We start from the raw sequence: 22,448 nt of genomic DNA on the forward strand, positions 1-22,448 counted from the left end.
TCAGATGCATGGAGGGTAAGAAGTAACTGATTTCATTATCAGAAGCTACTGATTGCATCTACTCCCCCCTCCCCTCTCCACCTATATATCTGACCAGTTCCTTCTTACCCTCCATGCACCTGATGAAGAGAATTGTGATTCTCGAAAGCTTAGGCTATAGTAAAGTTGGTTAGTCTTAAAGGCGCTACTGGACTCTTTTCGATTTTGCTACTACAGACTAACATGGCTAACTCCTCTGGATCGTAAAAGTTGAAGCAGGGCTATCACAAAACAGCTTCCGTGGGGACTACAGTATCAGATCCAGGTCCAACAATCAAACCATTACTCGACATTGATATGGTAGAGATAAAGAGGGAATGGAGTAGGTGTAGAGTTGAGGTCATGTCTGGGGTTCGAGTCATGCACGGTAATTAGCACATCCCAGTGTGCATAGGTTCTGTATGCAAGATTTCCCTTTGGGCATGGTACAGGTTGTACAATGTGCGCATGGGGATACACGCGCATGGGCGCCTGTGCAAAACCACAAATAGAAGGCTGTCGGAGTTAAGCCAGCAAATGCAATCCTGGGCCTCTTCCGTCGGTACACAGAATGAATATCCTCACAGGGGTTGTGTCAAAGGCTAGGCAACTAAAGGGAAGTATTGTATTTATATTGCTCTTGGTTGTTTCCATACAGAGCCTTTGCTGCTTCTCCCCCCTCCCCTCAGCACTTTTTAACAGGCTTATGCATAACAACATTCTGCCCATCGCCAACCTTCCGGGGGGGGGGGGGGGGCTGGATTTGTTGCATGGTTTCCATAATCCATTTTATTACAATCCTTCTGGGAAGAAGAGGCTCTATGTGGTTTTGGATTCATGCAGATGGGGGGGCATGGATTTCTGCACCTCCCTCCTTCCCACATCTGGAACCATTTCCTCCCCGTCTCCTCTTGCTCCTGCCACCACCACCCCCCTACACACAGCAGGCAGATCAGTAGCACTGTGTTAAAATGGTGTGTTTAAAAAATTAGCACAAAGACCCCCAGAAATGAGTGGCAGGTGTGAGGGGGAAGGCACAGAAGGGGACGCCACGGGAATGCCGTTGCAGCTACAAATGCTGTGGTATTTGCAGCAGCAAAAAGGGGAACTGTTTCCACGCAGAAGCAATCTTTGTCTTAGCACAGTTGGGATCATTTTTGTGGCCACCCCCATTCCACCTCCTCTGCCCCATTACCTCTGCGTTAGAGTTGCCAACATCACAGGCGAGCTACAAAGAAAGGTTATGCTATGAGATACCTGTGAGGATTAATTTTGAAGAAAGCGTTGGTTGACGAGAATACTGACTGTACTCTTTGAAAAAAGATGATTTGAAACGGGCAGTTGGGATCTAGACAACCTGTTAGAGGAATTACCACCAAGAGGAATTACTACCAAGTCATTTCATCAGAAAAAAATATTATTCTGAATGAACTACAGCCATCTGTGAGGAAATTGACATTGAATAATTCTTACCTACGAAGCGGATACACGGTGCTGTGGAAACTACAGTAGCTGAGTGGACTTGTGTATATGGTGTTCTTAATGCGTTTGCACTTTATTTTTTCTGTGCAATATATGAATAGCACTTTAGACACCTTGCACTTTATTTATTGGCATAGAACTTCCATGTTAGCACTGGTATGAATGATTTTCCGCCTATGAGTCGGGTTTGCAATGATTAAAACTGAAGAAATTGTCTATTAAGCCTTGTACTTCTGTGTGAATTGCTTTATACCACCGTGAGGCTTGACATTGGTTGTACTATAGATTTATTAGTGTTAGTAAGCCAGACGTGGGTAATTTTGCTTTTCTTGAACATCCAGGTGGTGGCTGGAGATCTCCCAGAATTACAAGTGAACTTCAGACCACAGAGATCAGTTCCCCTCAAAAAAATGGCTGCTTTGAAAGCTGGAATCCATGGCATTATACTGTTCCCTCTCCAAACTCCAGCCTCTCCAGGCTCGACCCCCAAATTCTCCAGGAATTTCCCAACCTGGAGCTGGCAACCCTATCTCTGCTCCTCTGATGTTATCCCACTGTTCTAAATCAGTCTTTTCGAATCCCCAGCCTGTGAGTAAAAGGCTGTGCAGATTTCTGCAACATGTTCCTAAATATAAATACAAGCATATTTGCTTTGCTTCCTGCACAGCAGGGGTGATTTTTATTTTTCTGTTTACAAAATCTGGGAGTTTTCAGTTCATAGTTCCCAGCCTCTTGGGACACAGTCAGAGATCTATGATGTTTGTAATTCTGCCTCCAGCAGAGCCAAAGGGGTATTTATGGTTTTGGTTCCCCATCAATCACCCCAGGACATTCTTAATCTAAATGGCAGGTTGCTCAGAAGCAGAATGGCTTATTCTCTTCTAGCAGCAGACCGAGAGGGCTGGGCCCCGGCAGTCTCTGAGCGTGTGCTCACATGAGCCACTCTGCCACCCGAGCCAGGAGCCCGTGGAACTTGGCCGTGGCCACTTCCCCTGTGTTAGGCGCTGGAAAAAAATGTACTTTTGAGATTGCAGATGTTCCTTCAGCCAAGATCCATGAGCTCTTGGCTTACACAGCATGCTTGCTCGCATGAATTCATGCTCCTGGGCAGCGGAGAGCCTTAAACAAGCCTGCTTGCCTCCCCTTTGGCTTCTGATGTGAAGTTCTGTCCAACCTCTTGATTACATAGGGGAAAAAAAATCTCTCTCTTTTTCAAATCACTTTTAGAGTTTGGAACGCTAGCACAAAAATGCATTTGTCTCAGCCCGTTTTCACATGACCAAAGTCAAACCACATTAAGAATTAATTCGGGAGGCATGTGTGAAGCTTTCAGGCAGCATTCCATGTCCAATTACACTGTGCTGGCTCCGAGCAGCGGATTTCCGTGGGAAATCTATCAGCCTCTTTGCATTCAGGGTAATTGTATTAGCAGCTCGGCTATTCTTTCTGTGTTGTCTGTTCCTTGCTTTGGTTGAACCTTTGCAGATGTGGTTTGTGCATGTGTCTCATCCACATTTATGCTGTATCATGGGTATTGTAGTCTTAATGCTGCCTCTTTGCATTCGGGGTAATTGTATTCGCAGCTCGGCTATTCTTTCAGTGTTGTCTGTTCCTCGCTTTGGTTGAACCTTTGCAGATGTGGTTTGTGCATGTGTCCCATCCACATTTATGCTGTATCATGGGTATTGTAGTCTTAATGCTGCAGAAGTGAGTGATCTCTCGCAGATACATTTGCCAGGTCAGCATCTCTTCTGTGTCAATTGCATTCCTCTAATCTCCTTCTCTTTGTATCCACTTTTAAGCCAGTTTGCAGCATGTTGGCTTGGGTAACTGCATTTGTGGTGGTGGGACAAGTGCTTTGGAATAGTTTGCCTGAAGAGATACCGAGGACACAGCCCCATCTTTCATAGGTCATGAAACATTGCCTTTTTCAGAGTGCCTCCTTTGCAGGCTGTTGAAGAGAATGTTATTGGTTGTTGTTCTGTGTGTGTGTGTGTGTGGGGGGTGTTTATAGATGGTTGTCAAAGATGAAGTTTGGAGGCTTTTTTGGATGTTTTATGTATGCCCAACATTTGTTGAACCTGTGGGCACTTTGGAAATTTGGAAAGCATGCAGTGGTGCCACAACAAAATGACTGCCGTGGGACTGGTTGCCACATATTGGATGCTTTCACAGTACATTAAGAGGTACTGCCTCCTGTGATGGAGGCAGATGTTTTTCTGTAGATACAAAGAGGATGCATTGTGGATGCTGCTGAGGCATACCCTGCACCGCTGAAGTGAAGGAGAACCAGGGTTGGCTTTCTGTTTTGAGGAAGAAGCAAGTAGATGCCTGGAAACATATTGGCAGGTGCTGTGGCCCCCGTGGGCACTGTGTTGGAGATCACTGGTTTATACTGCTGAATTTTGACATTGTTTTGCAAACTCAAGTTGCTTTTGTAAATCACCTTGAGTCATCAGAGGAAGGTGAGATGTAAATATTTTAATAAGTTCAGTAACTGTCTTTGTTCCATTCTTCCACTGCCAGCTAAGGGCTTAATGGGTAGATTGTAGCTGACTACAGTAAGTGACAGCAAAAGAAAGATTAGATGAGGATTAATGAAGGGCTGGGACGGTGCTGGGAGACACAAACAAACAGCTTCCTAGCCTGATCGCCTTCAAATAATTCTTACTCTCCGTAGATGACCTGGTGAGTGGCTATTCCCACGTCTGATATAGCACTTGTTCATTTCAGGATAACCTCTAAATGGTTGTTTCTAAAGCATAGTGGATTTCGGATTTCTTTCTGAGATTTTTGGATCGGAATTCAGATCTGAGTTTTCAGATCTTGACTTTGCATGAAATCCCAACAGTGATTTCACCTGATTTTTTTAAAAAAAACCAGCAATTTATCACCTTTCCTATGTACTGTTCATGTACTGATTTTGTGAGGAAATCCATTTTCTACCTCCCCCCGCCCCCCACGAGCATCTTCATGTCACAGAAGTTTGTTCCAGGACCAGAGAGTTATTCAGCCTTTCTCTCCTCCTACGTACTTTGGCTGCATCCACACATAATTAAATATTGTAGGATTGTTACTCTGTATTAATCACTGAGAGACAGTATTGTGCAGTGGTTATAGTGTTAGACTAGGATCTGGGGAAGCCAAGTTCAGATCTCCACTTTGCCATAGAAACTTGCTGGTGGACTCGGGGCCAGTCACACACTCACAGTCTGACCTACCTCACAGGGTTGTTGTGAGGACAAAATGGAGATAGGGATGCCAGCTCTGGGTTGGGAAATTCCTGGAGTTTGGGGGATGGAACCAGAAGAGGGTGGGGTTTGGGGAGAGGAGGGACTTCAGCCAGGTCCAATTCCATAGAGTCCATCTTCCAAAACAGCCATTTTCACCAAGGGGACTGATCGCTGTCTCTTGGAGATCAGTTGTAATTCCAGGAGATCTCCAGTCACCACCTGGAGGTTGGCAGCCCTAAATGGAGATGGAGAGAAAGTTGTAAGCCGCTTTTTTGGGAGAAAAGTGGGATATGAATGAAGTAAAATAAAACAAATGGAAGAACATAAAAACAATGGCACTCCCCACTGATAGTTGGAAATGGTATTTCCTTATTCTACTCACTGTGTGCAGTCCAGTTTATCTGTTTTCTGCTCTCGCTACTGAACGTGGTGTGGTTCTGTTTTGATTCTGCACATCTGAGTGTGATGTTGTTGGCTGGTGTTACTCCTTTGATTCAGAACAAGCCCCCCCCCCCCCAGTGTTGCTGACCGTGCAGCTGCCTTTTCCGGCCATTTATCATTCTCTGAGGTTCTGCTTGTTCTTCGTCTGCCCGGCTGCAAATCAGGACCTGCCACTGTCTTCCCAAATGCTGGTAATAAACCTTTGGTGACATTTACAGAGGAACAAGGAGCCGTTTGCCTCGACTCTTTTCTCCAAGTAACATTTTCCAGCTCAGCATCTCAGTGCTAGGTAATGGCAGGGGTGGGGGAGCCCTCCCACACATCTTATACTCAGTTGCCATCTCAGCATGTAGGCAGTGTGGAAATCCCATCGAATGCTTTGCTTGGACAAGCTCTGCGGCTGGAGAGCAGAGATGCTCCGGCGGGAGCATCTTCGGCCGGAAATGGGATGTTAGAAATAGGTCAAAGGAGCATGAGAGAGGGAGCCGATTTGCAATTTAGCATGTTCCCATCTCTCTACTGGGGGCAGAAAGAATTTGGTGGAAAGCAAAAGGAGAAGAGGCCGGATTCTCCCAGGGTTACTATAGCTCACCCCCAATTATCTGCAGAGTTTCACCACCCCGTCCTCGAGGGGGAAGACATTTGGCAACCTTACTAGGAGAAGTAGAAATACGTTTCTAGCAAATTCTTGTTTCCTCTCTCTATGGAGAATGTTCTCCAAAGTGGGGTGGCATGCACACAGCTTCACAGGAAAGTTTCACTTCTCCATTTGGTCCTCACAACAACCTTGTGAGGTAGGCCAGGCCAAGAGGGTGTGACGGGCCCAAAGTCACCCAGCAAACTTCCTTTGGGTTCAGACCTGGGTCTCTTAGATCCTAGTCCATGAGTTCTCAGCCTTTTTAATGCTGTAGTGTCTTCCCAAAATGGCTGCTTTGGGAGGCAGAGCCAAACAGAATACTTCCTTTCTCTCACCTCTTGGGAGGAAGAAAATCCTGAAGGGGAAATAGAACCACGCTCTGACTAAAGAAAGATCAGTTGCTTACCATTCCTCCTCATCTTTCAGTGGAAACCCCTTTTTATTTGAGTGAGGAAAGCTAATAACAAGCTCTACCTTACTATCTTTCCACCCACTTTCTGAAAGGCTTGGAGGAAACCAAGGGAAGTACTGGCAGGTGCCTTGGCACCCACGGATCCCATGTTGGGGAATCTTTTCTTAGTCTGACACTCTAACCACTGTAGGACACTGGCTCAGAGCCAAGCTACAAGTGATGCCTTACACAGGTTGGACACTTGTCAGCTTCCCTCAAGTTTTGATGGGAAATGTAGGCGTCCTGGTCTTGCAGCTTGGCTCTCCAACTGCTGTCCAACGGACTTTTCAACTGTCACTTGTCCAACATTCCACCAAGCTGCCTACATTTCCCATCAAAACTTGAGGGGAGCTGACAAGTGTCCAACCTGTGCCTTTTGTCACTTGTAGATCTGCTCCCAGTGAGAAAGGAGAACGATAAATAGAATTGATGATTATGATGGTGGTGGTGGTGGGGGGGGGCTAAACTGATGAGCAGGCACAAATCCAGTATCAGGAATGAATGACTTCTTGAACTACCATCAGAGGGGTAAATGGAGGTATTATTTAGTCACTGAGAGTCTCTCTGCATGAGACGTCTTGGTGCACATGTTGGTCAAGTGTAGGGAGGCACAATATTAGCTGGGAAGCATAGTTTTAAAAAACAGAGCTGGCCCAGATCACTCTTCAGAGGGTTTGTTAATTTCATTTTCGCCTCCGGGAAGGCTCTGTCAATTTCACCTCTCCAGTCTAAAACTGTGTGGGACCAGAGGGCAGTGAGGAATGGAAAAGGGCTAGAGCTGCCTTCCAGAGCCAGGCTTGGACCTGGAGAGGTGATAATGGGCTGAAGTTTCCCTCCTGGCATTTCACAGCCCCTTCACACTGCTCCAGTGTATAGCAAAGCCTTTGCTCTGCCGCCGGCTCTGTCTTTTCAAACTACCCTTCCTGGCTAACATTGCATCTCCCGACACGTGTTCTTCATGTGTTTCATGTAGAGAGACTCGAACTAATGATCTGAGGAAATGTTGTCTTTCCACAGTATTGAAAGCAACCAGTTGCTCCTCTTATGGATCAGGTCATAATTGTTTGGGATCTCAGGCTGTGACTCAGTCTTCTAGCCGTTCATCTGTTCACGCCTTTTGAATAAGGTCAGAGGTAATTTTTTGAATCTGTATTTCCTGTGGGGACACCACAATGCATGAAAATACGGGTGTATTTGGGGTTCCTCTGACACTGGAAGGGTGCAAAACATCTGCTGCACCTCGAAGATATATCCTGCTCAGGCAAGGGTGCCTGCGTGCATAGGAATAAAGGCAAATCGCCAGAGGACCAGAGTTTGACTTACTGCTTGTGACAGATTGGGCACATGTGCTCATACATTTATCAACATCCTTTTCATCCCCCATCCCACAGTTGGGCAGCTCCGCAGGGTCTCTCTAGATTGTGACTGATTTAGAGCCAGAAATGTTAGCTGGGAGGACGCTGAGGCCAGCAGCCTGTTGTGTTAGCCTTCGAGCTGCTGCCAATGCTGGGGACGCCCACAGGTTAGGAAGCCAGCCAGAGCTTGAATCGCTTTGCCCAAGGAGGAAACGAAGGCGTGTGGCAAGACTGACTTCACCAGGCATAGGAAGGCAGTTGCTGTTAGCCAGAGCCAGGGGTGTCTGCCATTAGTCATCCATGTGCAACCTCTGGGCTGGAAAGTTCTCACTGATCCTAGGGGAAAGTGTCATATGGTCATTACATGCTTGAGGGGCATGACTGACTTCTGTTAGTTTGGGATGGACCAGATGATATATAAATCTTTATGTAGGCCCCAGAAACCTAACTAAAGGATTCCATGTTTGGGCTGTTAGCAGAGTTTATCATTTAGCAGAGGAAGTGTGATTATAGGTGGTTGTGAGCTGGTTCTGCTGGTGGCTGGTGTATGTACAGGAGAGAAAAGAACAAAGCATACACTTGCTTATACTTAGAAAAGGAAATAAGAGTTCTTTATTGTAGGAACTCCATACTGTGATAGGAAAGGAGGAGAGACAGATCCTAACTACCTACCTAGTCTAAGAATGGGCATGCATGCTAGGACAAGTCCTGCATCCATGCCTGAAAGATGGAGAGAGGAGAAGGAGAGAGAGATGTTGCCTGGAACAAAGCCAGGAAGAGAAGAGGTGAGAGGGAGGAAGTCAAGAGGAGGAAATCCTGAGAATAGCAATCTACATATCAGAGGTTAGTCAGAGCAGTAAACAGAGTGCCCTGACCTCTCTATCTTTCTAACTCTTTGGTTCATCCCCTCTCTGAAACCTGAGGAAAGGGACAGCGCTAAATCTTCCTCTTCCAACACCAGAAGAGTCTAAGAGCCAAGCTACAAGTGATGCCTTACACAGGTTGGACACTTGTCAGCTTCCCTCAAGTTTTGATGGGAAATGTAGGCATCCTGGTTTTACAGCTTGGCTCTCCATTACAGCTGCAAGACCAGGATGCCTACATTTCCCAGCAAAAAACTTGAGGGAAGCTGACACGTGTCTAACCTGTGTCAGGCGTCACTTGTAGCTTGGCTCTGAGGAAACCTTCAGTGCCTCTGTTTTAGCTCTTTGTGGCTTTGCAGTGGGAGCCTGGCTTGTCTGTGTAGCAGAAGGAGTGGATGATAAGATGGCGGATTGTTGAGATAGTAGAATGGACCATACCTCTTGACTAACAGTGGAGGGGGGCTTATCTTTTGTCAAAGTTTTCCCACATTCATAATCCTCTGTAAGTGGAAATCTAGAACATTGTAGAAAGCGCTGGCTGAGAATCTTTCTTCCTGATGTGATTTCTTCAGTTTTTTTATAGGGGTTTTTACATGGGGGAGTATTAAAATTGTGACTTACCACCTGCAGTCTGCACTGGTTCTACCACTGTATTCTGCTGTCTGTACAGACCAGGCCTTAGACTTCCATGGTAGTTTTATGCCCAAGGAAAGCGCTTGCTTGCGTAAGGTAGAGAAGGAAAGGACCGATCGGTTCCGTGAGCTCTTGAATGAAATGAAAGCATGCCAGATCCCCGCTTCGCACCTGGATCGTCAAAAACTTCCCAGCGGCAGAACACAATGAGTTGCCAGGACCACTTTCTGGATTAGTTACAGTTTTGCCTTTTGGGATGTACCCCATCAAGGTGGTTACAGAATGGTGACGAGAAAGCGGGGCTCCTTTTCTTCCCCATTGATTCCCTGTATATTTATGATGACCGTAACAATTATTATTGATTGTGAATACATAACCAAAGTAATAATGACTGTAACTCATTTCAACGGATTCGTATGAGAAGCAGGAGTACGTTGTGTACGACTCCATTTCTTGCAAGTTTAAAGGCACGCTAGCAACAGCTTATTTTAGATGGGTTCGTTCGATTTGTCTGGTGCTTGCGAGATGGCACATGTGCCCTGAGCTGAAGCCACGCACAATACCTACCTGAGTCACATCAGGCAAGGATGTCATAAGAGCTGATGTGTGTGCCATGCTGTCTGGGTCATCTGTGATGCTGTGAGCCATGCCACTCAGGGCCAAGCTACACATGACGAATGACACTTGAACGGCAAGTGGATTGAGTGGAGGGCAAGTGAACAGGGAGAAATACACTTGCCGTTCAAGTGTCATTCGTCACTTGTAGCTTGGCCCTTGGCTGTTAACGAGGGACAACGGGCTCAGTGGGGTAGTCTAGCTGCTTTTGAATATGGCCATCTTGAAATGTACTTTGAGACAGACCCAGGATGGTGAAGTTGTTTTTGGATTAGCACTCCCCGCCGGTGATTCTTGTTTCTTCTCCCTCTGTAAACATTTCCATCTAAATTCCCATCTAAGGGCCAAGCTACAAGTGACGAATGACACTTGAACGGCAAGTGTATTTCTCCCTGTTCACTTGCCCTCCACTCAATCCACTTGCCGTTCAAGTGTCATTCGTCACTTGTAGCTTGGCCCTAAGTTAACTAGGAGGCTCCAATTAGTGCAAAATGCTGCAGCTCGACTGTTATCAGGAGCGAGCAGGAGCATCACTCCCATCCTACAGTCATTCCATTGGCTACCCATCATTTACCATGCTGAGTTCAAGGTATTAATTATTACATACAAAGTTCTTCATGGCTTTGGTCCGGCATACCTATGGGACCGCCTCCCTCCCTATGTCCCTCCACGGCAGCTTTGCTCATCTGAGCAGGGTCTCCTGCAGGTGCCAGGCTGCACATGGGCAGCAGCCTGTACATGGGCTTTCTCTGTGGTGGCCCCTTACCTGTGGAATGACCTGCCTGCGGAAGTCAGAAGAGCCCCTAGTGTCCTGGCTTTCTGTAAATGATGCAAAACCAAACTATTCAAGAAGGCTTTTTACTCAAATGGGAGGGCTGTATTGTAGGGATGGGGTCATAGATGCTTCACTAACAATTCGGGGATCATAGACTTCATCACCATTTTTGCCTTATATCTGCTGCTTTAAATATGTACTCCTGTGTACAACCAGCGCTCCATGCTGTCTAATGTTAGTCCTAGAATTGATTATGTTTTGCTTCAGTATCTCTACTCTGTCTTGGATCCTTGCTAATGCTATGTCTTTAAACTTGTATATGTTTACCTTGTGGTATTGTATTAAAATGTAATTACTTGATACTGATTGTATTAACCTCATACTATGTAATCCGCCTTGAGTCTCAGTGAGAAAGGCGGATTATAAATGACGTAAATAAATAATAATAAAAATTATCACACTAGTAAAATGTGACATTTTCTTGCAGTGAAAACTTACCCTGCAAAAATTTCCAGCATTTGGGGATCACAAAAAGTATGTGCATAGAACTCCCACACATCAATAATTTTTAATTCAGTGGGGCAGGTATTCATGCCCACACACACACATTTCTTCAGCATCGAACTCAAAGCCAACACTGTTCTTGTACAAATGTACCTAAATACTGAGCTAGACAGTATGTAGGTACATTTAGTATTTAGACAGTATTTAGGTACTGTCTGTGGGCCAAGCTACACATGACGAATGACACTTGAACGGCAAGTGGATTGAGTGGAGGGCAAGTGAACAGGGAGAAATACACTTGCCATTCAAGTGTCATTCGTCATGTGTAGCTTGGCCCTGAGCCAGACAGACAGTAAGTTTCTATTAGAGAAGTGAAAATCATTTAAGAAGATTCATTTCCCATAAATATATGCATACTTTTTTTTTGCTTCTGGTGCAACAGGTTAAATGGGTTTTTGGAACCTGCAAAACCTGTTGGAAGAGGGTACACACCATGATCAGAGATCCCTCTTTCAAACTGCCATCAGTTCTCTGGAAAGCTGACATCTGTCTCCAGCCGATGATTACTTCAGCTCTGTGATGTGTGGCAACGATTCCCTTTATCCTAGAAAAGATGCAAGCAGAGGAACAAATTGTTTTTTCTCTGGGGGGAGAGAAAATGGGCCCCATCTGGTTTTTTTGTCTTGTGAGGGTGGGGAGATGAATCGCCTTCAGAACTTTGGGTTAGAAATGCAGCCCAAAAAATGTCCAAAATAAAAATATAAACGACTGACTGTGCCACGTGCTTCCTTTCCAGATGGCCTTGTGGACGTGCTCCAGGCATTTGGCGTGCGGGAGGGCAAGAATGGCGTCTCCATGGCTGCCGGGATCTGCACCCAGAGGAATGGATCTGAAGAAAGCGACCTGGCCTTCCGTCTGGAGAACCAGACCCACTTCAGCGTCCCCACCAGGCAGCTCTTTCCTGGTAACTGGAGGATATGACATGCTAAGGGACAGGGGATGTCGCATCAGAGTTAACAGATCAGGAAGGATGATCTGTAAGGATATTGTAGCATAAGCTTTCGAGAACCACAGCTCTCTTCGTCAGATGCAATGCATCTGACAAAGAGAGCTGTGGTTCTCGAAAGCTTATGCTACAATAAAGTTGGTTAGTCTTAAAGGTGCTGCTGGGCTCTTTACTATTTTGCAACTACAGACAAACACGGCTAACTCCTCTGGATCTGTAGGGATATGTGTTTACGCTTTACTTCAGGCAGAATGGTATGTTTCTCCAGGAGCTGGGGCGAGCTTATCCCCTTGGATATTATTTTTTTAAAATCAGTCCTGAGCTGGTATAAATTAAGGTGCTGGCAGGACTGAGTGGTTTTAGCCCTTCTTCCTTCACCGTTTTCCTGACCTGAAATTTGCCCTGCTGGCAGCCTGCAAATGTCTCTTTCCCCTACCTGGTTGGTGCAGAAATGCAAAGTCTGTTTCAGATCTAAGAGCCAAACTACAAGTGACGTCTTACACAGGTTGGACACTAGTCGGCTTCCCTCAAGTTTTGATGGGAAATGTAGGCATCCTGGTCTTGCAGCTGTAATGGAGAGCCGAGCTGTAAAACCAGGGCGCCTACATTTCCCATCAAAACTTGAGGGAAGCTGACAAGTGTCCAACCTGTGTCAGGCGTCACGTGTAGTTTGGCTCTGAGTGCATTCTTTTTCAGTGCACATGGATGCTTGTGCCTAAAAATGGGAAGCGTTAAATGAAAAACCTGTGCACCATGCGGGCATAATCTGGATTCTGCCAAGATTGGCTGACCTGGGTTTGCCGTATGCAAAATATGCAAAAATTCCCTAGTACTATTCTATAGGCACGGCTCCTACCTCTCTCTTGCGTTCTTCTCTTGTCTACTCACATGTCCCCCTTCTTCTCTCTGCTCTAGGGAATCTCCTCTCCTCTTAATCTCCTTCTCCTGCTCCTGTCTCTGTACTCTGAACCGTGAGCGTGTTCTTCCTCTCAAATGAGTAAGATACTTCCTGGCTTTTGCTGGACCAATCGCCAGCTGTGACTGAACTGTGTCATACCTCAACCTTGCTACTCATCCATTAATCCATGACCTCCCGATCAATCTCTGTCGTATCATCAAATCTGAACTGGGAACCCGCTGAGAAAGGTTTGCAGTGCTTGAGTTATATTGTGATTCCTAAATCAACAGCAGTAGGCTGTACCCTCCATGCTTGACTTTTTAAAATCATTTTTTTCATGCCATGAACAGCTTGAATTCTGCAGTTTATATAAATTATGCAGTTCTGCACATGTGCGTATCTTTGTCTTGCACAATTTATTCTTCTTCTTCCAGTCTTGGGGGAGATATAAGATGCTATTCTTGGTGTAGAATCTTCATTTCCTCACTGCTGGAAATTCTACTTAACCTTTCTGGCTGCTGACACTTCAGTAGACACAGGGTCTACCAGGACCTTTGGCCTTAAAAAAGCTGCTTCAGGTCTCTTTGATTTGGATTGGGCACTGAATGGGAGCTGCAGTTAACTCATTCTCTCTTCACTCTTTCCTGATTGAAGCTGCATACTCCATTACTGTAATTAGCCCTGGTAAAGGGGAAAAGACAGGTGCCTTTTGTCTGTCTTTTTCCGCTGCTGAGGACATTTAGATCAGGAAAACGGCATGGAGGTAAGGAAGCCTCAAGCAATGCGAGGGCGGGGTGAGTGTTCTTCCACATACTGTGTAGCTTTCTGGCCTTGGCGCCAGCCTGGTGGAACTCTGTCTGGGACAACTCGGGCCCAGTGGGATTGGCTATCCTTCTGCCAGGCCTGTAAGGCAGAGATGTTCCACCAGGACTTTGGTGGTTGAGGTAAATGGGTCTCCTATTCAGCTTCCTACTGGAGGGGGGAGGGCAGGCAGTACGATATAGCCTGATCTCAGGGCCGGATCTAGGATTGGCTGCGCCCAGGTCAACCCAAGCCCGGCTTTCCATGTGTGCTCCTGGCTTTTCGTGAGGTCATCACGCAGGGCCCCCCGGAAGCATGCCGCCCATGCTACCACTGGAGGGAAGGGAGCGTGCGGCAAGCTGGCCGCCCCAGCACACGCCACGCCACAGAGCTGGCGGCAGCAGCGCAGGCGGTTGAGTGGAAGGCTGCCTGCGCCATTCGCCTGCCCTGCTGACAGGGTGGCTGGCTTGCCACGCACTCCCTGTCCTCCAGCAGTAGCACAGGTGGCATGCTTCCAGGGTTGCCCTGAGCTGCTGTCAGCTGCCCTGTCAGCAAGGCAGGTGAATGGTGCAGGTGGCCTTCCAGCCCTCCACTAAACCACCCGCACTGCTGCCGCCAGCTCCACGGCGTGCGCTCCTGGCTGGTAGCCGTGCCCAGCACCCCCTCTTTGGTGGCATCAGGGGCAGAGTAACCCCCCTGCCCCCCTAGATCCAGCCCTGCCTGATTTCAACAAGCATGATCTCAGTTTTTCCCAAAGAAGGAGATCCTGGTTTCATGCTTTTTAGCCTCCTATCTTTGCATTATGGTCCTCTGTACCTGAAACCAAAACTGCATTATATTTTGCCTGTTCTTTTCAAATCCCTTCTAAGGTATGTCTTCTTTGGAAATGTGCTTTCTTTGTCTGGGCTTAACTATTCTGGCTCCATTGCTTACCCTTTCCCGCTACTCTTCTGTTTTAAGTATAAACGTTCTTGGCACTATACAAAGATCAGATCTCAGAAGCTAAGCTGGGTCAGTATTTGGATGGGTGACCTGCATTCTGCAGAGGAAAGAAAAGGCAAACCACCTCTGCGTCTCGCTTGCCTTGAAAGGCCCTTGCCTTTCAAGAAGCCTTTTTTACACCTTGGAAGCCCTTTTACGAATGGAAAAATAATAAATGTACAGAATAGAATCCAACAAATGTATGAAATATCAGAACGTACAGTTATAATTGTATTGAGATTAACTAGATGACTTGGAGAATTATCATGTTGATATAAGCAAACCTACTGAAATTGTACAGAAAACCTTTTTGCTCCTTCTATCTTCTATCTATTTTCTTCTTTTCTTTTCTAGTTGGAAAAATAATTTTAAAAATATATATTTAAAAAAGAAAAGAAAAGCCCTTGTTGGGTCACCATAAGTTGGTTGCAAATTGCTAGTACATACCCACGCTTTTGTGTCGTAGGTGGAGATCCAGAGATATGGGCAGGGGGTGAGGGAGCCCTTGCTCTTTTCTTACAATGCACTGTGTTTTTCCCTTGCAGATGGTCCTTTCCCAGTGGATTTCTCAGTGCTAGCCACACTGCGAGCGCTCAGAGGTAGCCAGTCTTTTTTGTTTTCTGTGTATGATGTGCGGGGAGTACAGCAACTCGGGGTAGAGATCGGACGTTCGCCTGTCTTCCTGTATGAAGATCAGCATGGCCGCCCCGTGCCTGAAGACTATCCTCATTTTCGCAGAGTCAACTTGGCCGATGGCAAGTGAGTGCGGGCTGGGTTACAAGAAGCTGTGGAATGGGGTCACCAACCTCCAGGTGCGGCCTGGAGATTTTCCAGATTTACAAAGTACGGAGATCAGTTCCCCTAGAGAAAATGGCTGATTTGGAGGGAGGATTCTGTGGCATTATACCCTGCTAAGGTCTCTCCCCTCCCCAAACTCGGCCCTCTCTGGGGTCCAACCCCCCCCCCTCCCAAATCTCAAGGAATTTCCCAACCTGGAGCTGGCAAGTATTTCTGGAAAGTAGCATTCTAAGGATCAAAACAGAGAAGAGGCTGGAAGACTGAAACTTCCCAGCATCTTTTTGAGCTAATTTACAGCTGCTCATGGCCTGAAGTCAGATTGGGACCACGCAGGGAGTTGGATCTACTGGAAGAGTTCGTGGAAAATATTGGAAGAGCAGATTTTCCCTTGCCTTTCCCTTTCCCAGGCAGCCTGCCACTTGTCCCAAAAAACTCCTCTCTGAGAGTCAGGAGAGACTGCAAGCAAAATGTACCATAGGACAGGGCGCTGCTGAAACCCCTTCCCCGCCCCGGATGTCTGAATTGGGCCCTCTGCAGCACTTATTCATTCATTATTATTCGTATTATTTATAGTCCATCTTTCTCACTGAGACTCAAGACGGATTACAGAGTGAGATCAATGGCCGGTGGATTCCGTAAACACTGTGATAGGCTACGGAGTGCAGAAATATGGAAACATGCAGAAAATCAACTCAGGGCCAAGCTACACATGACGAATGACACTTGAACAGCAAGTGGATTGAGTGGAGGGCAAGTGAACAGGGAGAAATACACTTGCTGTTCAAGTGTCATTCGTCATGTGTAGCTTGGCCCTCAGAAGTGAAACAATTCTGAAACAAGAGTGTAAACAATTTAATGTGATTAATATTAAATGATGTGGAAATGACCCAGTAGGAGCATACGTACAGCAACAGACAGTACACAGGAAAATAGTCTACAGTCCCTATCCTTTAACCAAAGCTTCTCTCTGAACCGTTTCCTTACAGTATCACCCTATTAGAAAGAAAGCCCTCCTTAATAGTTCGGTTTTGCATCGTTTATGAAAAGCCAGGAGAGAGAGAGCTTTCCTGACTCATTCCGGCCGGCCATTCCATAAAGTGGGAGCAACAACAGAGATGTGTGCGTACAAGAAGTTGTTGATTTTGCCCATTTGTAGAAGGCCCTATTAAGATAAGCAAAGCTGCTGTGGCAGAGTATATGGAGAGAGGTGGTCCCATAGATATGAGGGACCAAAGCCATGAAAGGCTTTGTATGTGACAGCCAAAATCTTGAATTGAGCACGGTAACTGATGGGTAGCCAATGGAGCAACTGCAGAAAGAGCAGAATATGCATGCTCCATCTAGATCCTGACAGTAATGGAGCTGCGGCGTTCTAGAGCAAGTGGAGTCTCCGAGCTGACCTCAAGGGGAGACCTATGTAGAGTGCATTACAGTAGTCTAGTCTTGATGTTACCATGATGTGGATCAAGGTGGCCAGAGTGGCCGTGTCAAAGTAGGGGGCCACCTTCCGAGCAAAACCCAAGTTGGAAGAAAGCATTTTTTTTTTGCAACTACATTTACTTGTTTCTCTAGCAACAGTGGTGGATCCTGTATAGCACCAAGGCTCTTAACCGAGTCTGCAAGGGTCAACTGAAATGAATTTAGGAAATTAGTTCCCAGCACATAAGGAGAATGACAGTCAGCTTGCAGGGGGACCCAGACTCAACTCACAGGGAGGAAAATTCATATCTAGATTGATCTATAGCTGCTATTCTGGTTAGGTTGGTTCTGTGTGGGTTTTCTACCGTCCAGCCCTAAGCAGAGTTACACTCTTGTAAGGCCATTGGACTTACAAGAATATAACTGTGCTTAAAATTGCCAAGCAAAAGATGTAGCTCAATACTGGTACATGACAGTCTCTTCTGTTGAGGATATGAAAAGAGCAAGAGTTCAGTAGCACCTATAAGACTCACAAAATTGGTGGTAGGGTGTGAGCTTTCGTGAGTCACAGCTCTCTTCTTCAGATACTGTCATGTCTGTACCCCTACATCCGTACCATTGTTCTCTGTGTTGAACCATTGCTAATGCTGTGCCTTGGTTTCATTTTGCGAATGCTCTAACCATCGCTTTCGTTTCTCCAGCAGCCTGAGAACACAGCTGTCTTAGCTTTCTTCTTTGAAGCTCACAGAAGTGACCTTGTACTGTCTGAAATGTTACAGTTTACTCTCATGCATTCTCAGACCATTTCCCACGCAATTTTGTGGTCTAGGTAGGAGGGGGGGAATGAGTATTTAGAGTTGTATGTTCTTCATGTTTCTATTCCTATCAAGGAAACGTGTTCTGCTTAGATGCTTTCTTGCCTTTGAGTAATTCTATGGACATATATATGGAAATGATTGGATTTCTGAATAAAACCATTTAATCGGATGCTCGGATTTCTTGTTGCAATGGTCCAGAGACCTGTCTTCCATATCCTGTCATCCAAAGCCTGACAGATACCTGAAGAATCTGAAAAAGTGAAGTACCTGAAGAAGTGAGCTATGGCTCACAAAAGCTCACCCCCTACCACAGATTTTATTAGTCTTAAAGGTGCCACTGGACTCTTGCTCTTTTCTACTACTACAGACAGACTAACATGGCTACCCATCTTGACCTGTTGAGGATAGTTTGACACTCATTGCTTCAAGATGGGAGGCTCTTGTTTGTCTTCACTCCACAATTCCGGTGTCTTTATTCACACTTCTCCTGCTTTGTGTGATAGTATATCACACAAAGCAGTATATATAAAGCGTTGGGTTCGGTCATGGAAAACCCCAGTTCAAATCCCTACTTGGCTGTTCTCTTCGCTGGGTGGTCTTAGCCTGTTCTCTTTCCCTCCCTGCTTCCCAACTTTAGCCTACCTCCTGGGAATGCTGAGAAGAGAAATGGGATGAACAGCGCAGTCCTGAGGAGTGTTCCTCTCTTCTGAGTCTTTTGATTTCAGTGGGTTCAGAAGGGTGTAACTCCACTTAGCATTGCGCTGCAATGACCTCAGAAATGATTAATAGCTGCATAGCTCCTGGCCAAGATCCAGCCAATTAGTTCAATTCCATACATCGAAAGGTGTGTAGCAGGTCATTGGTTGGGCTTGGAAGGGAGAGAAACGAGTTCAAATCCTAGAAAGCTCACAGGGTGGGCCTGCGGATCGTTCTTGTCCTAGCCCAATTTTACAGGATAAAATTGAATAACCTTGCATCTGCTTCTCCGAGATCCCCAGAAAGAGGGCAGAGTACAAATGTGATCAATGAAGAAATATGGAAAAGAGCAGTGAACTATGTGAAATTCACTTATGACCTGTAAGTTCTCTGATCTATGACACCCTAGCCTCTAATGCTCCGTTGCTTTCTTGCATGCAACGGCATGCGGGCCCTTCCCGCAGCCATGTATGAGCCCCACCTCCAGCCATGTTCTCTTTTTAGCCTCTCCAGACCATTTCTGCTCAGGGTGCAACTTAACTCACAGGCCAAAGGACACAGGGTCAGAGAAGCCAAGGTTCATGGTAGTGTGGTACAGTGGTCAGAGGGCCGGACTAATGCTAAGGAGACCCAGGATCGAATCCTCAACCAAGGGTCAAGGATGTGAGACAAAATTCATGCATCTCAGTCTGCCCATCAAGTACATATTGCTTGCTTTTTCAGCCTCAATTTGCCTTTGAGCCATGCAGGGAGAAGAGCATATTTAACTCTTTACTCTCCCCTTTTGAAACCGGACTCTCTGATTTGACATAAGCTTTTCAAAAGAGAAGACAGGTGACCTTTAAAAGCATACATTTTTTTTCTTTTAAACCACAAAGCAGGAAGCTGAGTTTCAAGCAATGAAACCAAACAGAGACTGAAGGGTTAAATGTTCTTTCCTTTCCCTATATGCCCTCCCCCAAGCAAACTGAGGCCACACATGTATGGTGTTTCTTCAAGCACTCAGCCATGATGCTCAGGAGATGACCTTAGGCCATTCACACTCTTTTAGCCTAGAGGATTGCTGGAAAGGGGAAAAAAACCCTAGCAATAGAGGGAGAGAGACGCACGGACCCTGCTCAGAGCTTCTTGGAGCCAAGCTAGAAGTGACAAATTACACTTGAATGGCAAGTGAACAGACCCACATGTATTTATCCCTGTTCACTTGCACTCCACTCAATCTCTGTGTGATCAAGTGGAGCGCAAGCGAACAGGGAGGAATACATGTGAGTCTGTTCACTTGCCGTTCAAGTGTAATTCGTCCCTTCTAGCTTGGCTCTTGGTAGTTCGTGCTTCTTTTCTCCTAGTCCTGATCCTGTTTTGCCCCACCATTTCCCCCTCCCTTTATCTTTGTCATTCTAGATTCCTTTCAACGTGGTTGGAGAGCATAGCTGATTGTCAGCTCTGATCCAATTAAAGCTTTAGCCCAGGAAAGCTGCCGGGAGTTTGGCCGCACATAGTTGCTTGCTGGCCTGAACACTACCTAACGGGTCAAATGTTCCATTCATTTCTTGGGCTAGTTTGTCTTGGACTTGATTTCTGCCTTTAGTGTTGAGCACAAGTCGGAAACTGAGAATTACCATGTTCTACCCAGAACAGGGCTTCTATCACTTTGAGGTGCTGAATAAGACTTAGGGCCAAGCTACACATGACGAATGACACTTGAACAGTAAGTGTATTTCTCCCTGTTCACTTGCCCTCCACTCAATCCACTTGCCATTCAAGTGTCATTCGTCCTGTGTAGCTTGGCCCTTAGGGATTCAACAGTCTTTTCTCCCATCATTCTAACATTGTGGGTGATTGGGAATTTTCTGACCTTTAGAGTTCTTAAAGAAACAGAAGCTGCTAGGATATGGCAAGTACAGTCTCAGCATCCCGTTTACTGGCACCTTTTTTGTCCTGGTGGATACCCAAGTTTCTGACTTGTCCCATCCTTTGACAGGTGGCATCGCATAGCTCTGAGTGTGGAAAGGGGGAACGTGTCCCTGAGTGTTGATTGCGAAGACCCTATGACACTGCCCCTGGAGCGAGATGCACACCCCGTCGTCAGCGTCGAAGGCATCACCTTGCTTGGAGCGCGGCGGCTGGATGAAGATGTTTTCGAGGTAGGGAAGCATCAAACTTCTCCTCTCTCGCATTGGTCTGATAATGTAATGTGCATGAACACACCTAAATTGTGTGGCAATCAGACCCTGAGATTAATTTTAATTTTATATTTATTTATGTTATTTATGGAGGGAAGGCGGCAGGGTATAACCCAATCTCGTCAGATCTCGGAAACTAAGAAGGGTCAGTACTTGGATGGGAGACCACCAAGGAAGACTCTGCAGAGGAAGGCAATGGCCAACCACCTCTGCTTCTAACCTCTGCAGGGGTCACCATAGTCAGTTGCGACTTGATGGCACTTTACACACACATTTATAACCCACCTTTCTTAGTGGGACTCAAAGCAAATTACACAGAGTACGTCGATACAATCAACAAGATGGGACATCCAATAAACAGTGCAATAGGATCTGAATTGTAGAAATCTGGAACCAACCAGAAAACTGAAACAAAGCTGAAGCAAAGCACAAGTATTACTGCGACATATTAAATGATGCGCCCTGACCTGGATTGCCCGGGTGAACCTGATCTCATCAGATCTTAGAAGCTAAGCAGGGTCGGCCTTGGTTAGTAATTGGATGGGAGACCTCCAACGAAGACTAGGGCTGCAGAGGCAGGCAATGGCAAACCACCTCTGTTGGTCTCTTGCCACGAAAAACCCCACCAGGGATTAACTCTGACTTGAGGTCACCACACACACACACACTAAATGATGCAAAAATTACATGGTTGAATCCTACTTACAGCAACAGATAGGGTGATCTCTCTCTCTCTCTCTCTCTCTCTCTCTCTCTCTCTCTCTCTCTCTCTCTCTCTCTCTCTCTCTCTCTCTTCTGCCAAGTCATAGCCAACTTATGGCAACCTCATAGGGTTTTCAAGGCAAGAAACATTCCAAGATAGTTCGTCATCGCCTGCTTGTGTCTCACAACCCTGAACTTCGTTGGGAGTCTCCCATCCAAGCTGCCCTGCTCAGCTTCCAAGCTCTGATCAAATTAGGCTAGCCTAGGCTATCCAGATCATGGAGTATGAACTATACCCAATAGTACAGTGAAGTCCGCAGCCCCTAACCCTTTATCCAAACATTTTGTTGCAGTACAGCCCTGTTATTCATGTCAAAAAAAACCCTCTAGAATAATTCAGTTTTGCATCATTTGTGGAAAGCCGAGAGGTTTGTAGAAACCTCATCGGGCAGGCTATTACCTTCAAAGCCTTCCCAAAGAAAGCTGCAGTTGGGGTGCCTCTCCATGAAACATGGCTTTTTAAAGGCGCGGGCTTTCTCATAGTTAGCAGCCATTGACCCCCACCCACCCACCGGGGTCTCTGCCTCCCATTCTAGTCACGCCACCACCTTCTGCATGCCTGGCAAGGATCCGACTGGCTGGGTGGCCTCTGGGTCAAAGAAGCTGGATAAAAGAGACGGGTATTTTGTAGGGTCACTGTCTCATATGGCCGTGCTGCAGTAACTTCACAGATCCCAAATGCCCTATTTTGTCCTAGCCCTGGGAAACACACATTGATGCCAGAGCATGGCGAACCACTGACTCTTACACAATGCCATCCTCGTCTGTGGTTACAACCTTCACTCTGTGCTGATGCCTGTGTGGTTTCAGGAGCTGAGCACAGCCGGCTTTTATATGCCTGCACAGCCTTTGAGATTTATGGTCTGGCTTTTTTCACGGAAACAGAGCTGCATTTTATTACAAGGTGGGGGAGGAGGCACAGAATTGACGGAGGGGGCCTCCAGCATCTTAATTCTTTCCAAGAAAAAAATTTAGCCCATCTGTAGTAGTATATTGGGTTTGTGGCACTGAAGCCTCCAATACTAATCGGATGAACTGGTAAGAAGGCATGGAATGTTTAGGAACATTTCAACTTCTCA

The 22,448-nt window shown here is 46.2% G+C and overlaps 1 protein-coding gene across 1 annotated transcript in view; it reads left to right on the top strand.

The window, feature by feature from the left end:
- COL5A3 (collagen type V alpha 3 chain) overlaps positions 1 to 22,448 on the top strand; it is a 167,325-nt gene that overhangs the window by 20,136 nt on the left and 124,741 nt on the right. The window contains exons 2-4 of the mRNA XM_055003373.1: positions 11,804 to 11,971; positions 15,239 to 15,452; positions 20,406 to 20,568. Of these exons, the coding sequence (XP_054859348.1) occupies positions 11,804 to 11,971; positions 15,239 to 15,452; positions 20,406 to 20,568 (545 nt within the window). The remainder of the gene's footprint in view (positions 1 to 11,803; positions 11,972 to 15,238; positions 15,453 to 20,405; positions 20,569 to 22,448) is intronic.

The sequence above is a fragment of the Eublepharis macularius genome, chromosome 19 (genome assembly GCF_028583425.1).
Source record: "Eublepharis macularius isolate TG4126 chromosome 19, MPM_Emac_v1.0, whole genome shotgun sequence".
NCBI lineage: Eukaryota > Metazoa > Chordata > Lepidosauria > Squamata > Eublepharidae > Eublepharis > Eublepharis macularius.